This window comes from Balaenoptera musculus, chromosome 1, assembly GCF_009873245.2.
Source record: "Balaenoptera musculus isolate JJ_BM4_2016_0621 chromosome 1, mBalMus1.pri.v3, whole genome shotgun sequence".
In the NCBI taxonomy this organism is placed as follows: Eukaryota; Metazoa; Chordata; class Mammalia; order Artiodactyla; family Balaenopteridae; genus Balaenoptera; species Balaenoptera musculus.
The window spans coordinates 12,480,160-12,495,577 of NC_045785.1; the positions used below are offsets into that span (position 1 = coordinate 12,480,160).

Genomic DNA, 15,418 nt, shown 5'->3' on the forward strand with positions numbered 1-15,418 from the left:
TAATGTGTGACCATACTGCCAACTACGCACTGGTGAAGTAATACAGATTTGCAGATGTTGACATGAGGTAAGGCAGTAATGAATAAACGACAGATACATAATGATTGAGGGGAAAAAAAGCTGTCTTGGCAGTGACTTCCCCCAGAAGATCTAAGACTGCAAGTACTAGGTTAAGGTTCTTCTCTCTTAAAGAAAGATCAAAATGATAAGAATGCCAAATAAAACCTAAGAATAAATTCATATATTTGATTAGATCACTACCCCTCGTCTGTGATCCTCCACCTCTATTTCAGAGGTGAAACCATCTATTTCCACAGCGTAGGGAGCCAATCTCTCCTGAAGAGTCCATTAACTACAAACAGAAGCAGGCTGTGCATACCAGTATTACCAGTTGTGAACAGATGAGCACAGGGCCCAGCAAGCAGTTTCAACACAGCTGGTCCTTATTAGCCTTCTAGGTTGGACTTTGGACAAATGACAGGGACCCTAATCCTCAGAGAATCACTCTGATTTGAGGAAAAGATTTTAAGACTGATTCTGATCTAAAAGTTTTTCTCTCTCGTATCTCTGGCTGCCTTGTTCCCAACAGGAAAGAAAAAATTGATACGACCCTTGCTTTGATCAAAGATTATTCAACTGGCTCAGTCATCTTCATTCAAAAAATGGGCCCTTTCCACCTAAAATGGAATGAAACCAAATAACTGCTATTAATTAAAACTACAGTACAACTAGTAACCTCAACATTTAGCCAAAGTTGAAATCTTGATTAGAAAATGGAGGGGGAAAAAAAAGGAGAAACTCATTTAAAAAGTAAAAGACATACATAGGGCCTGTGCTGTTTAGAGATAAAATCAAGCAGTAAATGCTTTCATAATCCCACATGTGCCACAATTAGCTACTTTAAGCTATTCATAGTTCGCTATGAGGATTGTAAAGCAGTTATAATAGTCCTGACAATGGTAAGAGTTATATGAAGGTTAGCTATTACTGTCAATTCATATCCATCCCTACTCTACCTATTCAAGAACAATACAACTTACCAGATCAACTCCAAGAATATGCAGAAAAAGAACCCTCATTTTAAAACTGGAAATTGGATTAAATACTATGGTATTCAAGCTGTTCATAAAATTAGGTAGGATAAAGAGAAAAGAAAAATGTACAGTGCTAATCATCTAACACTAAATTTTAGAACCACAATAAATTTAAGGAAGAAAAGAGAAAATGAAATTGGGAGGTAAAAATAAATCATTCAAACAAATTTTAAATAAATAAATAAAACTTTCCACTTTCCACAGTACCTTTAATAAGTCGGTACCACTGTTTGCAGACAAGGGCTGCAGTTTTGTGTTCTTGGTATGGTGAAAGAAAGGACAGGATATACTCCAAAACCTCTTCTGGCAGCTCAGACATGGACCTATTATGTCTAGTCTCCTCAACCTCCAATACTGGGTGGGGCTCCTCATCTTGCTCCATTGTCCCTTCCAGCACAGTTTCTTCTTGGTCCACAGCCATGAAACTATCATCTTCACTGTCCGAGGAGCTGGCCATGACATTCCACTTGACAGCTACAGCGGGAAAGAAACAAACATCAGTATACACTGTCTGAAGTTCTGAAATAACTCAGGCAAGGCATCCAAGCTGTTCATGATTTCTTTTAGATGCTCAGTCTGAAATCTGTCCTTTAGCACTTTCCCACACCAGTGAGCCACCTTAATTTATCAAGTACAGCTCAAATACCAAGGCCATCCCAAATATCTAATAAATCCCTAAAGGCTTCTGATGGTATTTTTTCTCTCCACTGAAAACCAGAGTGACAGCCGAGTTCTGGTATAACCATAAAACCAAAAAACTTGTTCTCAACAACTCCTCTAACTCAAGGATCTGATTGGCAGACAGCAAAGGGAGCAGTAACTAGCTTCCCTTGGCCAGTAATATGATTCAAGACCTCACATTTAGAAGAAAAAACTAACTGTGGGTCCTAAAAGAACATTCTGAGGATATTGGAATAAGAAATGACAGGTTTTTTTAGCTTTTATACAAGGTAATTCACTTAAGAGGATAATAAATATTTCAATAACAGGCTTAACTAGCTATAATACCAAACACAAGGCAATATTTATACTAGAAAACATCATAACAGATCCAAGGAGTGAAAAACTGGAAATAATACAAATGCCCACCACCAAAAGAACAGGTATAGATTGTGGTACATTCACACAACAGAATACTATACAGCAAGGAACCACAGATACACACATGGATAAATCTCTTAAACATAATACTGAGCAAAGAAGACAAAATAGTACATACTACATGACCATGCTTATATCAAGTTCAAAACTAAGCAAAATTAATTTATGTTGTTGCAAGTGAGGATAGCGGTTACCAAAGGTAATGACTGGGAGGCTCCTGGGGTAGTGGTAAAGCTTCCTCATTGGGTGATGGTTACACAGATGTGTTCAGTTTGTGAAAAATTCATCCAGGTGAACACTTAATGCACTTCTCTAAAGTTTACCAAAATAAGCCACCATAGGGCTTCCCTGGTGGCGTAGTGGTTGAGAATCTGCCTGCCAATGAGGGGGACGCAGGTTCGGGCCCTGGTCTGGGAGGATCCCACATGCTGCGAAGTAGCTGGGCCCGTGAGCCACAGCTACTGAGCCTGCGCGTCTGGAGTCCGTGCTCCGCAACAAGAGAGGCCGCAACAGTGAGAGGCCCGCGCACCGTGATGAGGAGTGGCCCCTGCTCGCCAAAACTGGAGAAAACCCTCGCACAGAAACGAAGACCCAACACAGCCAAAAATAATAAATAAATAAATTTTTAAAAAAAAAGCCACCATTAACAGTTACCTCTAGTGGAGGTTAATTAATTTTTTAAAAAATATTATGGGTATTTTTAAATGTCTTTGTGCTACCTGTATTCCTTGAATTTTCCAGGAAGAGCACAAGTTAAAACACACACAGAGGGACTTCCCTGGTGGAGCAGTGGTTAGGAATCCGCCTGCCAATGCAGGGGACATGGGTTCGAGCCCTGGTCTGGGAAGATCCCACATGGCGCGGAGCAACTAAGACCGTGCACCACAGCTACTGAGCCTGCGCTCTAGAGCCCGTGAGCCACAACTACTGAGTCCGCGCCTAGAGCCCATGCTCTGCAACAAGAGAAGCCACCACAATGAGAAGCCCGCGCACCACAACGAAGAGTAGCCCCTGCTCACTGCAACTAGAGAAAGCCGCACGCAGCAACAAAGACCCAGCACAGCCAAAAATAAATAAATTTAAAATAAATTAAAAATAAATAAATAAAACATACACAGAGGCAGGCAATTCATTTATACTGCACCACTGATGTTTCATGCAAAGCCTGAGGTAAAAACAGTAAAATGAAGGAAATAGGGTGATTTATGTAAGAAGTGTGTCACAGGTTAGATTCTAGAGGAAGCAGATGCTAAAATAAAATTAGGAACGAAAAAGGTTTAATGGGGAGAACTCTTATGAGAAGAAAAGAATAGGATTTAGCAGGAGGAGCCATCAGACCATGAGGTAGATCTGACAAAGCCTGTACAACAGAGAGCTCGGGAGCAAGGACGGCCAGGTAGAGGACTCCAGTGTTGGGCAAGGTGAGGCTCTTAGATCACTGCTCTGCTCACCACCACTGCCTGCCCTGAGAAGAGCATGATCTTGTTTCCAACGCTGTGGCAGACCCTGAAAGGACTAACAGCTTTCTTTTGCTACACTCCTTACAAACGGGCAGCAAGTCATTTCTTGAAGGGGCATCTGAGTTCATTTTATAATTTTTTAATACATCTATTCCCTTGACCATACACACCTACCCTGACCATTCACTATGCCATCCACCTTACAAATTTCCAGCATTCCCTCCAGCACTAACGAGAAGGATAATAAATAACAGGAAGAGAAGAGTGACCCTGAAATATACTTTGGGGCCTTGAGAAAGATCTGAAATGTTCCAAAAGGTGAGGGGGGTGGTGGTGTGAGGAGAGCAAAGAAACCTCCAACCTCATCTCTACCACTCCTGTAATTCACATACTAATTATGTACAACATCTTAAAAACTGGAAGAATGATCACATTAAGAAAAACATGAGTCAAAACTCATGAAATTGCTCCCAACATAATTCATCTACAAAATTAGCTCATGATACTGCAATGTGTCCTAGCAAAGTGGCTGCTAGAATCTTGATGATGATGAACTGGTGCCTAATTAGAAGTAGGGGAGGGACGTCCCTGGTGGCACAGTGGTTAAGAACCCACCTGCCAATGCTGGGGACACAGGTTCGAGCCCTGGTCCGGGAAGATCCCACATGCCACGGAGCAACTAAGCCCGTGTGCCAACAACTACTGAGCTTGTGCTCTAGAGCCTGTGAACCACAACTACTGAGCCCACGTGCCACAACTACTGAAGCCCACACGCTCTAGGGCCTGTGTGCCACAACTACTGAGCCTGCGTGCTGCAACTACTGAAGCCTGTGTGCCTAGAGCCCATGCTCCGCAACAAGAGAAGCCATCGCAATGAGAAGCCCGTGTACCACAACGAAGAGTAGCTTCCACTCGCTGCAACTAAAGAAAGCCCACGTGCAGCAACGAAGACCCAATGCAGCCAAAAAAAAAAGGTAGGGGAGTAGCCTAAATCCTCCTAGTTGGGGGAGAGTGGTGGTGGCAGAGGGAGGGCAGCAGCAATTTCCTCCATTCCTCAAAAGTAGAGAAGTATTGTGATAGGTTCACTATAAATTGTGTTAAATAAAAAATCCTAGATAGTTAGCCACATCTGCCCTACTTTCAGTGAACTGTTTTTCCACATGCTTAACTTGCTAGAGGAAGGCCTTTCCATTTCTAGCCCTAACTCCTACCCTAAAGAGAACAGTTACATATCAAAATGACTATACTACCCAAGGCAATCTACAGATTCAATGCAATCCCTATCAAATTACCAATGGCATTTTTCACAGAACTAGAACAAAAAATCTTAAATTTTTTGAAACAAAAATTAGAGAAACAAAAATTAGAGAAACAAAAGACCCTGAATAACCAAAGCAATCCTGAGAAAGAAAAATGGAGCTGGAGGAATCAGGCTCCCTGACTTCAGACTATACCACAAAGCTACAGTCATCAAAACAGTATGGTGCTGGCACAAAAACAGAAATATAGATCAATGGAACAGGATAGAAAGCCCAGAAATAAACCCACACACCTATGGTCAATTAATCAACAACAAAAGAGGCAAGACTATACAATGGAGGAAAGACAGTCTCTTCAATAAATGGTGCTGGGAAAACTGGACAGCTATATGTAAAAAAGTGAAATTAGAACATTCTTTAACACCATACACAAAAATAAACTCAAAATGGATTAAAGACCTAAATATAAGAGGGAATACTATAAAACTCTTAGAGGAAAACACACGCAGAACACTCTTTGACATAAATCGCAGCAATATCTTTTTTGAGCCATCTCCTAGAGTAATGGAAATAAAAACAAAAATAAACAAATGGGACCTAACTAAACTCAAAAGCTTTTGCACAGCAAAGGAAAACATAAACAAAACGAAAAGACAACCCACAGAATGGGAGAAAATATTCGCAAACTATGCAACTGACAAGAGATTAGTCTCTCTCTAAAATTTACAAACAGCTTATGAGGCTCAATATCAAAAAAACAAACAACCCAATCAAAATAAGGGCAAAAGACCTAAATAGACATTTCTTCAAAGAAGACATACAGATGGCCAAGAGGCACATGAAAAGATGCTCAACATCTCTAATTAACAGAGAAATGCAAATCAAAACTACAATGAGATATCACTTCACACCAGTCAGAATGGCCATCATTAAGAAAAAAATCTATAGGGAATTCCCTGGTGGTCCAGTGGTTAAAACTCCGTGCTTTCGCTGTCCAGGGCCCGGGTTCAATCTCTGGTCAGGGAACTAAGTTCCTGCAAGCTGCACGGCACAGCCAAACAAACAAATCTACAAATAATAAATGCTGAAGAGGGTGTGGAGAAAAGTGAACCCTCCTACACTGCTGGTGGGAATGTAAATTGGTACAGCCTATGGAGAACAGTATGGAGGTTCCTTAAAAAACTAAAAATAGAGCTACCATATGATCCAGCAACCCCACTCCTGGGCATGTATCCAGAGAAAAACATGGTTCAAAAGGATACATGCACCCCAGTGTTCACTGCAGCGCTGTTTACAATAGCCGAGACATGAAAACAACCTAAATGTCCATCGACAGATGAATGGATAAAGAAGATGTGGTAGACATACACAATGGAATATCACTCAGCCATTAAAAAGAATGAAATTATGCCATTTGCAGCAACATGGATGGACTTGAAGATTATCATACTAAGTGAAGTAAGTCAGAGAGAGAAAGACAAATATCATATGATATTGCTTGTATGCGGAATCTTAAAAATAATGATACAAATGAACTTATTTACAAAACAGAAACAGACTCACAGACTTAGAGAATGAATTTATGGTTATCGGGGGGAGGGGGGGAGGAGGGATAGATTGGGAGTTTGGGATTGACACGTACACACTGCTATATTTAAAACAGATAACCAACAAGGACCTACTGTCAGGGAACTCTGCTCAATATTCTGTAATAACCTAAACGGGAAAAGAATTTGAAAAAGAATAGACACATTTATATGTATAACTGAATCACTATGCTATACACCTGAAACTAACACAACATTGTTAATCAAATATACTCCAATATAAAATTTCTAAAAGTCTTTTAAAAAAGAGTTACGTTACATAAAACAGAAAACAATAATTAGAATTTTTCTTGCCCCCTCTCCCACAAAAGTGTCTTTTTCCACTGGAAAAAATATCACTTCCCACAATCCTTCTTACTCTTTCCCCTGCAAGTTATCATTTTTCATCTCCCATTGACTATATTCCTTTATTTATTGACTTTCTCATATATTTAACCCTCACTCAGCTCTGAAATTCACCAAGGAAAAGAGTCCAAAGAGACAGATTCCTTGAGTTCGGCTGCATCTTTCACATTTGAATTAAATATAGCATGTGAAATACAACTGCTCCCTTACACATCTTGACAGACTGTGAGCTGAGGGTCTGCTTCTGAACAAACTGAATCAATGAAGGCTGCAAAAGGTTATTTATATTACTATTTTTTCCCAAGCAAAATACATCGGTTTGGCTCAATAAAACAACTTCTTACTCTCTTTCCAAACCTTCTCAAAGTACAATTAGCAAGCCTAAATAAAGGGACTCATACTTTTGTAATTCCAAGTTTTAAGCAATTCTCATTGTTCAACCATTTCACTGTCCATAAAAGCAGCAAACCTCAAGCCCCCGAGGGCATGTTTGCTAACTTGGCTTTGAGCACAGATGCCAATGAGAACACACAGGTATGGGCTCAGATGCAAATCCTCTGTAATTACATGCCCTGAACCAATTTGCACAGCCCTTCATTTTCATGACCATGATTAGGTAATGAAATCATCACTCATACTCCCAGAGGATATAGAGACACTTTGAAACAGTTTTTCATTTTTTCATGTCAAAAGGTGTACACTGGCCTGAGAGTCTGCTGCCAGACTCCTGAGCCATACCCAATGACCCGTTGCTGGGTCAAGAGAGATGGTACTGAAGAGAAACCATTTATTTGGCCCAGCTGTATCTTTTCCTTTGAAAAACTACTACACTATATCCAACTAAATACAAACCAATTTTTAAAACCCAAATATTTTGCCCTTCTGGAGTTTAAATTAAGGTTAAGACTTTGAGACTGGGAGATCTGGCTACTGTTTCTAGGAATAATGATCTGTTACCCAGGCTAAGTCACACAGTTAAGACAGGAAAATCTCTCTATCCGTAAGTAATGAAAGTTCCCCACCTACTTCATAAAGATTCTGTAAAGACAGCAGATGGCAACAAACTCCTCTGAACTTATTGGAGGAAACAGATTAACTTGTGAAGGGTTAAAATCGATTCAAAGAAATTCAAGATGGGAATGAAACTACTTTGTTATCCATGTAACAATCACTGCCTAGTACAATATCTGACCAATTGTACCTTTGATTTCTACACAACTAGACATCTGACAATCCTCTTGGAGTAAACACATTTTCTTTTCTTAAGAAAATCAGAATACACTTCACTTACCTGAAAGGAAATTTAAAATACAATCAAGCTTATTCTTCACAATTTCAAAAGGTTAAAAAATACAATTAAGGAAGAACCTTAATTATGATGGTAAAATAAAGCACTGAGACTTAACTAAAGAATGCGTAGCTGGATTGAATGGAAAGCACCCACAGTCATCCATCAGCATGAGGGCCTCTCAAGCTTCAGGGGCAAAGTAGCAACCCTGCACAGACATCATTATGAACTCATGAAGTTACCCACCCCAGCCACACTAATGGGAGCTAAGCATTTTTTAAAAAAATATTTATTTATTTATTTGGTTGTGCTGGGTCTTAGTTGTGGCAGGCGGGCTCCTTAGTTGCAGCACATGGGCTCCTTAGTTGCGGCTCACGGGCTCCTTAGTTGTGGCCCGTGAGCACATGAGCTCCTTAGCTGTGGCATGCAAGCTCTTAGTTATGGCATGCACATGGGATCTAGTTCCCTAACCAGGGATCGAACCCGGGCCCCCTGCATTAGGAGCGTGGAGTCTTATCCAATGCGCCACCAGGGAAGTCCCATGAGCTAAGTATTAAATACTATCCTTGAAAATATAAAATACTGTTGAATGAAGATTTACAGACCACAATATGATCCAATCTAAGATGATAATAAGTCTTCTTCTTATTAATATACCACCATTATTATCATCATTGTACTAGGTCAAATGAAAAAGTTACAACAAGTGAAAAAATGGTAAAATATAAATTTCTACCTTCATGTACTCAATAAATACCAATGGAACCTTCATGTACTCAATAAATACCAATGGAACATTTGCTATATGTGAAAATACTGTGCTTAGATCTCATGGGAGTTATAAAAACAAGATATGCCACTATTTCCTCTCAAAGAGATTAACCCAGTAAGAGCTAAAGACACATAAAGAATACCAGCACAGGACAGACTGTGGTACCAAACAAGAAGCTCTAGCAGTTCAGGGAAGGAAGAGATGGCTTCCAACTAGTATGAGAAGGAAGTAACACAGAAACAAGGATTTTGGCTTTGAAGAATAGGTAGCATCCCAGAGAATGAAATGGGGGAAGGTGGAAAGATGAAAAATTTTCAAGTTACTGTCTCCTGTACGATATTCTTTGCCACTTACAGAATTACTTTTAGGACAAATGGGCAAAAACTGGGCTTCCCTGGTGGCGCAGTGGTTAAGAATCCGCCTGCCAACTCAGGGTCACGGGTTCGAGCCCTGATCTGGGAAGATCCCACATGCCACGGAGCAACTAAGCCCGTGCAACACAACTACTGAGCCCACGTGTCACAACTACTGAAGCCCGCGTGCCTAGAGCCCATGCTCCACAACAAGAGAAGCCACCGCAATGAGAAGCCTGTGCACTGCAACAAAGAGTAGCCTCTGCTCGCTGCAACTAGAGAAAGCCCGCGCAGTGATGAAGATCCAACGCAGCCAAAAATAAAATAAATTTAAAAAGAATGATAAAAAAAGAAAATCTTTTTTAAAAGGGCAAAAACTGTTTTTTACTCGATGGGCATTTTACCACATGTACAAACTACTTAATATTTTATCTACATTAACAGAAGCTCATAATCTGGAGACTCCTTAGCTCCTGACAGTCAATGTTTTGATAAAAAAAGTCTAGAAATAGCATAATTTGGCATAACTACTGTTGCTATTAGCAAACTGTGAGCTATTTTGACAAGTAAATTCAGAGAGCTGTTTCTAGAAAGCATTCCAAATTTAATAACAGATATCAGCTGCAGTGAGGTTTGTTCTTTTTAAATGGTTAACTCATCTCTGTGTTATCCAAGTAAGAGTCCCTTTAATGAAACAGAAAAATAAAGTATTTCCCCAAACTACCCATCAGTATACTTTCTTATCATTCTTTGCAATGGCTGATGTTAAATGAAAGCATTTTATGACTGTTACAGAATAGTAGCAGAAACGTACAGTTCTCAGGGCCATTCCCCATATTCATATATAGCAGCCAAAGGATTTTACTAAGTATAAATGGTTGAGAAAAATGTACTGGTTTCAATCATCAATGAAGATATTCTAGGTTCTGAAAATTCCATATGGAGAACCATATACTCTAGGTTCAGCAAAATGTTTCATGTGGTATAAAATGAAAAAAGTATAACAAAACTTTAACACTAAAATTTATATTTCGTGAGAGCTTGAATTTTTAGATTTTAAGAGAAGACAATAATAATATACAAAGTATAGAGTAATTCTAATTGTAATAATTTAACTGTAGGACTTCCCTGGTGGCGCAGTGGTTAAGAATCCGCCTGCTAATGCAGGGGACACGGGTTCGAGCCCTGGTCCAGGAAGATCCCGCATGCCACGGAGCAACCAAGCCCGTGTGCCACAACTACTGAGCCTATGCTCTGGAGTCCGAGAGCCACAACTACTGAGCTGGCGTGCCACAACTACTGAAGCCCGTGCGCTTAGAGCCCATGCTCTGCAACAAGGAAAGCCACCTCAATGAGAAGCCCACGCACCACAACGAAGAGTAGCCCCCGCTTGCTGCAACTAGAGAAAGCCCGCGCACGGCAACGAAGACCCAACGCAGCCAAAAATAAATAAATAAATTTATAAAAAATAATGATAAACAGAATACAGAGCCCAGAAAAAATAATAATGATAATAATTTAACTGTAACAGTGATTTTAAACAAAAGGCTTTCATTTGAAGTGTAGTACAAATCAGAGGAGAGTTAGAGAAAAGGTGCATTAAAAGGTGCAATTTTCTAGGCTTGGAAATTATTTTCCTCTTGAAAATAATTATTTAGGAAAGTAAGAAAATGCAAAAGAGGCAAATAACCATACTGTAACAGTAGTAAACTGTGTTAACTCAAAACTGACTGCACCAGGCTGCAGAAACGCTCAAAGCACACCTACCTCTCCCTCTGTGCTTCCACAATACTAAGTACCTGCCTTCATACTAGCAATTACTATACTGTTGTCTGTCTGCCTCCTCCTCTCCCCTTAGGGCACAAAAGAAAATAATTCTATTTCTTGCATCCATATACACACTCAGCAAAAGGCTGCTGAATGAATAAGCAAACAAAGCTTTATGAATTCATTTCAGAGTCAACAACAAAACCTAAATGTTCATTTCTAGATATTCTGATTGAAAAAACCAGAAACTTCATATCAAAAATTTAAATGAAAAATAATAAAATCACAGATTTCAGATGGTTAAAGACAAATAAAACTAGAGGGTAACAATGGGGCATAAGGGACTTCCCTGGCAGCCCAGTGGTTAAGACTCCATGCTTCCACTGCAGGGGGCACGGGTTTGATCCCTGGTCAGGGAACTAAGATCCTGTAAGCTGCGTGGTGCAACCAAAAAAATTTTTTTAATTTTAAAAATTAAAAATAAATAAAATGTATAGTACTTAAGCAAATCATTACTATTTTTAAAAAATATTTATTTATTTATTTGGTTGCACTGGGTCTTAGTTGCGGCACATGGGCTTCTCAGTTGCAGCATGAGAACTCTTAGTTGTAGCATGCATGTGGGATCTAGTTCCCTGACCAGGAATGGAACCCGGGCCCTCTGCATTGGGAGTGCAGAGTCTTAACCACTGCGCCACCAGGGAAGTCCCAAGTCATTACTATTTTTAAGATGTTCTGATTTTTCTGCCATTATGTACCCTCATTCTGAAAACAAGGGAGGAGTATGCAAAACCACTGCATACCAGGATTCTCTTAGCCTTTTGGGGAAAGGTTCTATCACAATGGTTCCCAGACCTCTGAATTTCACAGACCAGCAAGTTGTTTTGAACTGAGATAGGGCCGACAACTTGTTATTTTCCCAAATAAGGCAGGAAAAAAAAACAAAACAAAACTACCTACCCACACCCACAAATCCTACCATCTAATATCGTCATAGTTTCATAAAAGGACGTTTAAAAACGTGAACAAGTTGGAAGATCATAATCTCTGAATAAAGGCTTTTCCTTCCAAGAAAGGAAACCTTATAAAAAACACACGCATGCACAAACCCTCAAGACAATATGAACCTGAACCAATATTTTTGGGACTACTATTTCACTACTATGTCAGGCTATTTCATTTTACTAGTTAGTTACTTTGTGAAAAAAAATCCCATAATTTAAACAAGTTATACAGTCTGAAATTTTTTAAAGGCTAATTTAAATTAAAACTCCCAGCATGCTGGGAAACCATTTCCAAATGCTAGAAAAAGAGAGACAATGATGGCTACTGGCAAGAATGCATGAAAGATGAATGTAACCTGATTTCTTTTAGAAATAGCTTAGCTGCTCTTTTGTCTCATTGGCTGGTGAATTTATAATGCTTTTTTACTCATGTGTTTCCCCCACTAAGTTCTTAAGGTCTGTATTTTTAACAAGACTTAACTGTAGCACCTTTTTTTCTTTTAAACTGCAATGGAATATATCAAATTTTATTACTGTTATTAGGGATATTACAGTCAAACCATAGAGCTTCAAAACTTCCCATAGAAGCTAAAGTTTAAAACATAAGATGCTATTTTATGACACATTAAAAAAAAAAAGAAAAAAGAGAAAGGAAAAAAAGGAACAAGTCCAAACCTCATTCCAAAATGATCTAAGTTAGAAAACTCTTCAAAATCCAGAGGAAAGTCTATGAAATAATAAGGAAAATAAAAGTCTCCCCTGGGTTAAGGATGGTTAAAGCAATCATCACTTCATGGTTTCAGTTTTAAGAAGGGCTAACAACTTTCTAGTTCAGTCATCCACTGCAGATCTATTTCAATGGAAGGAAGAAATTTTTTTTTAAGTTTTATTTTATTATTATTATTATTTTTGGCCATGCCGCGCAACTTGAAGGATCTTTGTTCCCTGACCAGGGATCAAATCCATGGCCCCTGCAGTGGAAGTGCAGAGTCCTAACCACTGGACCGCCAGGGAATTCCCAGAAGGAATAGCATTTTAAAAATCAAATTCATTTTACTTTGCATAATCAGCTCTGTATCATTAATATTTTCCCCAAAATTAAAAAAAATAACAGCAATTGATTTTAAGTTTCTTTTAAATATATCAACGTATCTTATACAAGTATTTCTGCTATTGCACAGAACTTCTTGTATAGCTGATCCTTGAACAAGGCGGGAATTAGGGGCGTCTACCCTCCTCCACTCAGTTGAAATCTGCGTATAATTATTGGGTTGGCCAAAAAGTTCCTTCAGTTTTCAAGTAAAAATAAAAGACACATTTTTCATTTTCACCAAGAACTTTACTGAACAATGTATTCACCATTTTGTTCCACTACCTTCTGCCATTTTTCAGGCAACTTCATAATTCCATCTTCCCAAAACTTTTTATCTTTTCGAGCAAAGAACTGTTCCAGGTGTCTTTTACAGTCTTCCAGGGAATTGAAATTTTTCCCATTAAGAGAATTTTGTAAAGATTGAAATAAATGGAAATCTAAAGGTGCAATGTCTGGTGAATACAGTGGATGAATCAGAACTTCCCAGACAAGCTGTAACAGTTTTTGCCTGGTCATCAAAGAAACATGCAGTCTTGCATTATCCTGATGGAAGATAATGCATTTTCTGTTGACTAATTCCAGACGCTTTTCGACAACTGCTGCTTTTGGTTGGTCTAACTGGGAGCAGTACTTGTTGGAATTAATCATTTGTTTTCAGGAAAGAGCTCATAATAGAGGACTTCCTTCCAATCCCACCATATACACAGCATCACCTTCTTTGTTTTTTGGGTTTTTAAAAATAAACTTATTTATTTATTTTTGGCTGCATTGGGTCTTCGTTGCTGCGCGTGGGCTTTCTCTAGTTGCAGCAAGCGGGGGTTTCCCTTTGTTGTGGAGCATGGGCTCTAGGTGCATGGGCTTCAGTAGTTGTGGCTCGTGGGCTCTAGAGCGCAGGCTCAGTAGTTGTGGTGCACGGGCCCAGTTGCTCTGCAGCATATGGGATCTTCCCAGACCAGGGCTCGAACTGTGTCCCCTGCATTGGCAGGTGGATTCTTAACCACTGTGCCACCAGGGAAGTCCCAACATCACCTTCTTTGGATGAAGACCAGCCTTTGGTGTGGTTGATGGAAGTTCATTTCACTTGCCCCATGATCTCTTCTGTTCCACATTATTGTACGGTATCCACTTTTCATCGCCCGTCACAATTTGTTTTAAAAACAGAACATTTTCGTTACGTTTAAGTAGAGAATCGCATGCGGAAATATGGTCAAGAAGGTTTTCTTCACCTAACTTATACGGAACCCAAACATCAAAGCGATCAACATAACCAAGCTAGTGCAAATGATTTTCAACACTTGATTTGGATATTTTGAGCATGTCGGTTATCTCCTGCGTGCTATAACGCTGATTGTTTTCAATTAATGTCTCGATTTGATCGCTATCAACTTCAACTGGTCTACCCTACCGTGGAGCATCGTCCAGCGAGAAATCTCCAGCATGAAACTTCCCAAACCACTTTTGACGCATTTGATCAGTCACAGCACCTTCTCCATACACTGCACAAATCTTTTTGTGAGTTTCAGTTGCGTTTTTACCTTTCTTGAGATAATAAAGTATAATATGTGCCGAAAATGTTGCTTTTTTTCTTCCATCGTCAATATTCAAATGGCTACACAAAAATTCACCAATTTTGATGGGTTTTTTTTAAGTGCACGCTGATATGACAGCTGCCACAATACAATCTAACAAAATTGTTTTGAATCAAGTTAAAGACAACTAAGTGCTACTAGAGCCATCTTACGGAAACGCCCAACGAACTTTTTGGCCAACCCAGTAACAGCCCTCCTTACATGCGGTTCCTCCATATCCACCCCCAGATGGTGTATTACTGTAGCATTTACTACTGGAAAAAGAAAATCCCTGTATAAGTGGTCCCGTGCAGTTCACACCTGTTGCTCAAGGGTCAACTATATAAGTATTTCCTTCTTCAGAAGAAGAAAAAGTTCATACAGAAGAAGGAAAATTTCAGTAATGTATTGGATTTGGTGGTATTGACTTGCCGTTTGACTCAGCAAGTTAATTTTCAGGTATCTTTCCAACACAAACATCTATACATGTGCACAAGTGGGTTTGTTGCATCTTCTCTGTAATGACAAAAACTTGCAACTACCTAAAAGTCCATTAATAGGACTTCCCTGGTGGTCCAGTGGTTAAGACGTAGCTCTTCCACTGCAGGCGGCACGGGTTCAACCTCTGGTCGGGGAAGTTCTGCATGCTGCACAGTGCGGCCAAAGAGGAAAATGAAAGTCCATTAATGGAAGAATGGCTATGTAAA

General features: G+C 39.5%; 1 protein-coding gene across 1 annotated transcript in view; it reads right to left on the reverse strand.

The window, feature by feature from the left end:
- The window catches only part of FBXO42 (F-box protein 42), an 89,016-nt gene that overhangs the window by 45,140 nt on the left and 28,458 nt on the right, over window positions 1–15,418 (reverse strand). Inside the window, 1 exon segment of the mRNA XM_036865832.1 lies at window positions 1,302–1,568. Coding sequence (XP_036721727.1) covers window positions 1,302–1,568 — 267 coding nt within the window.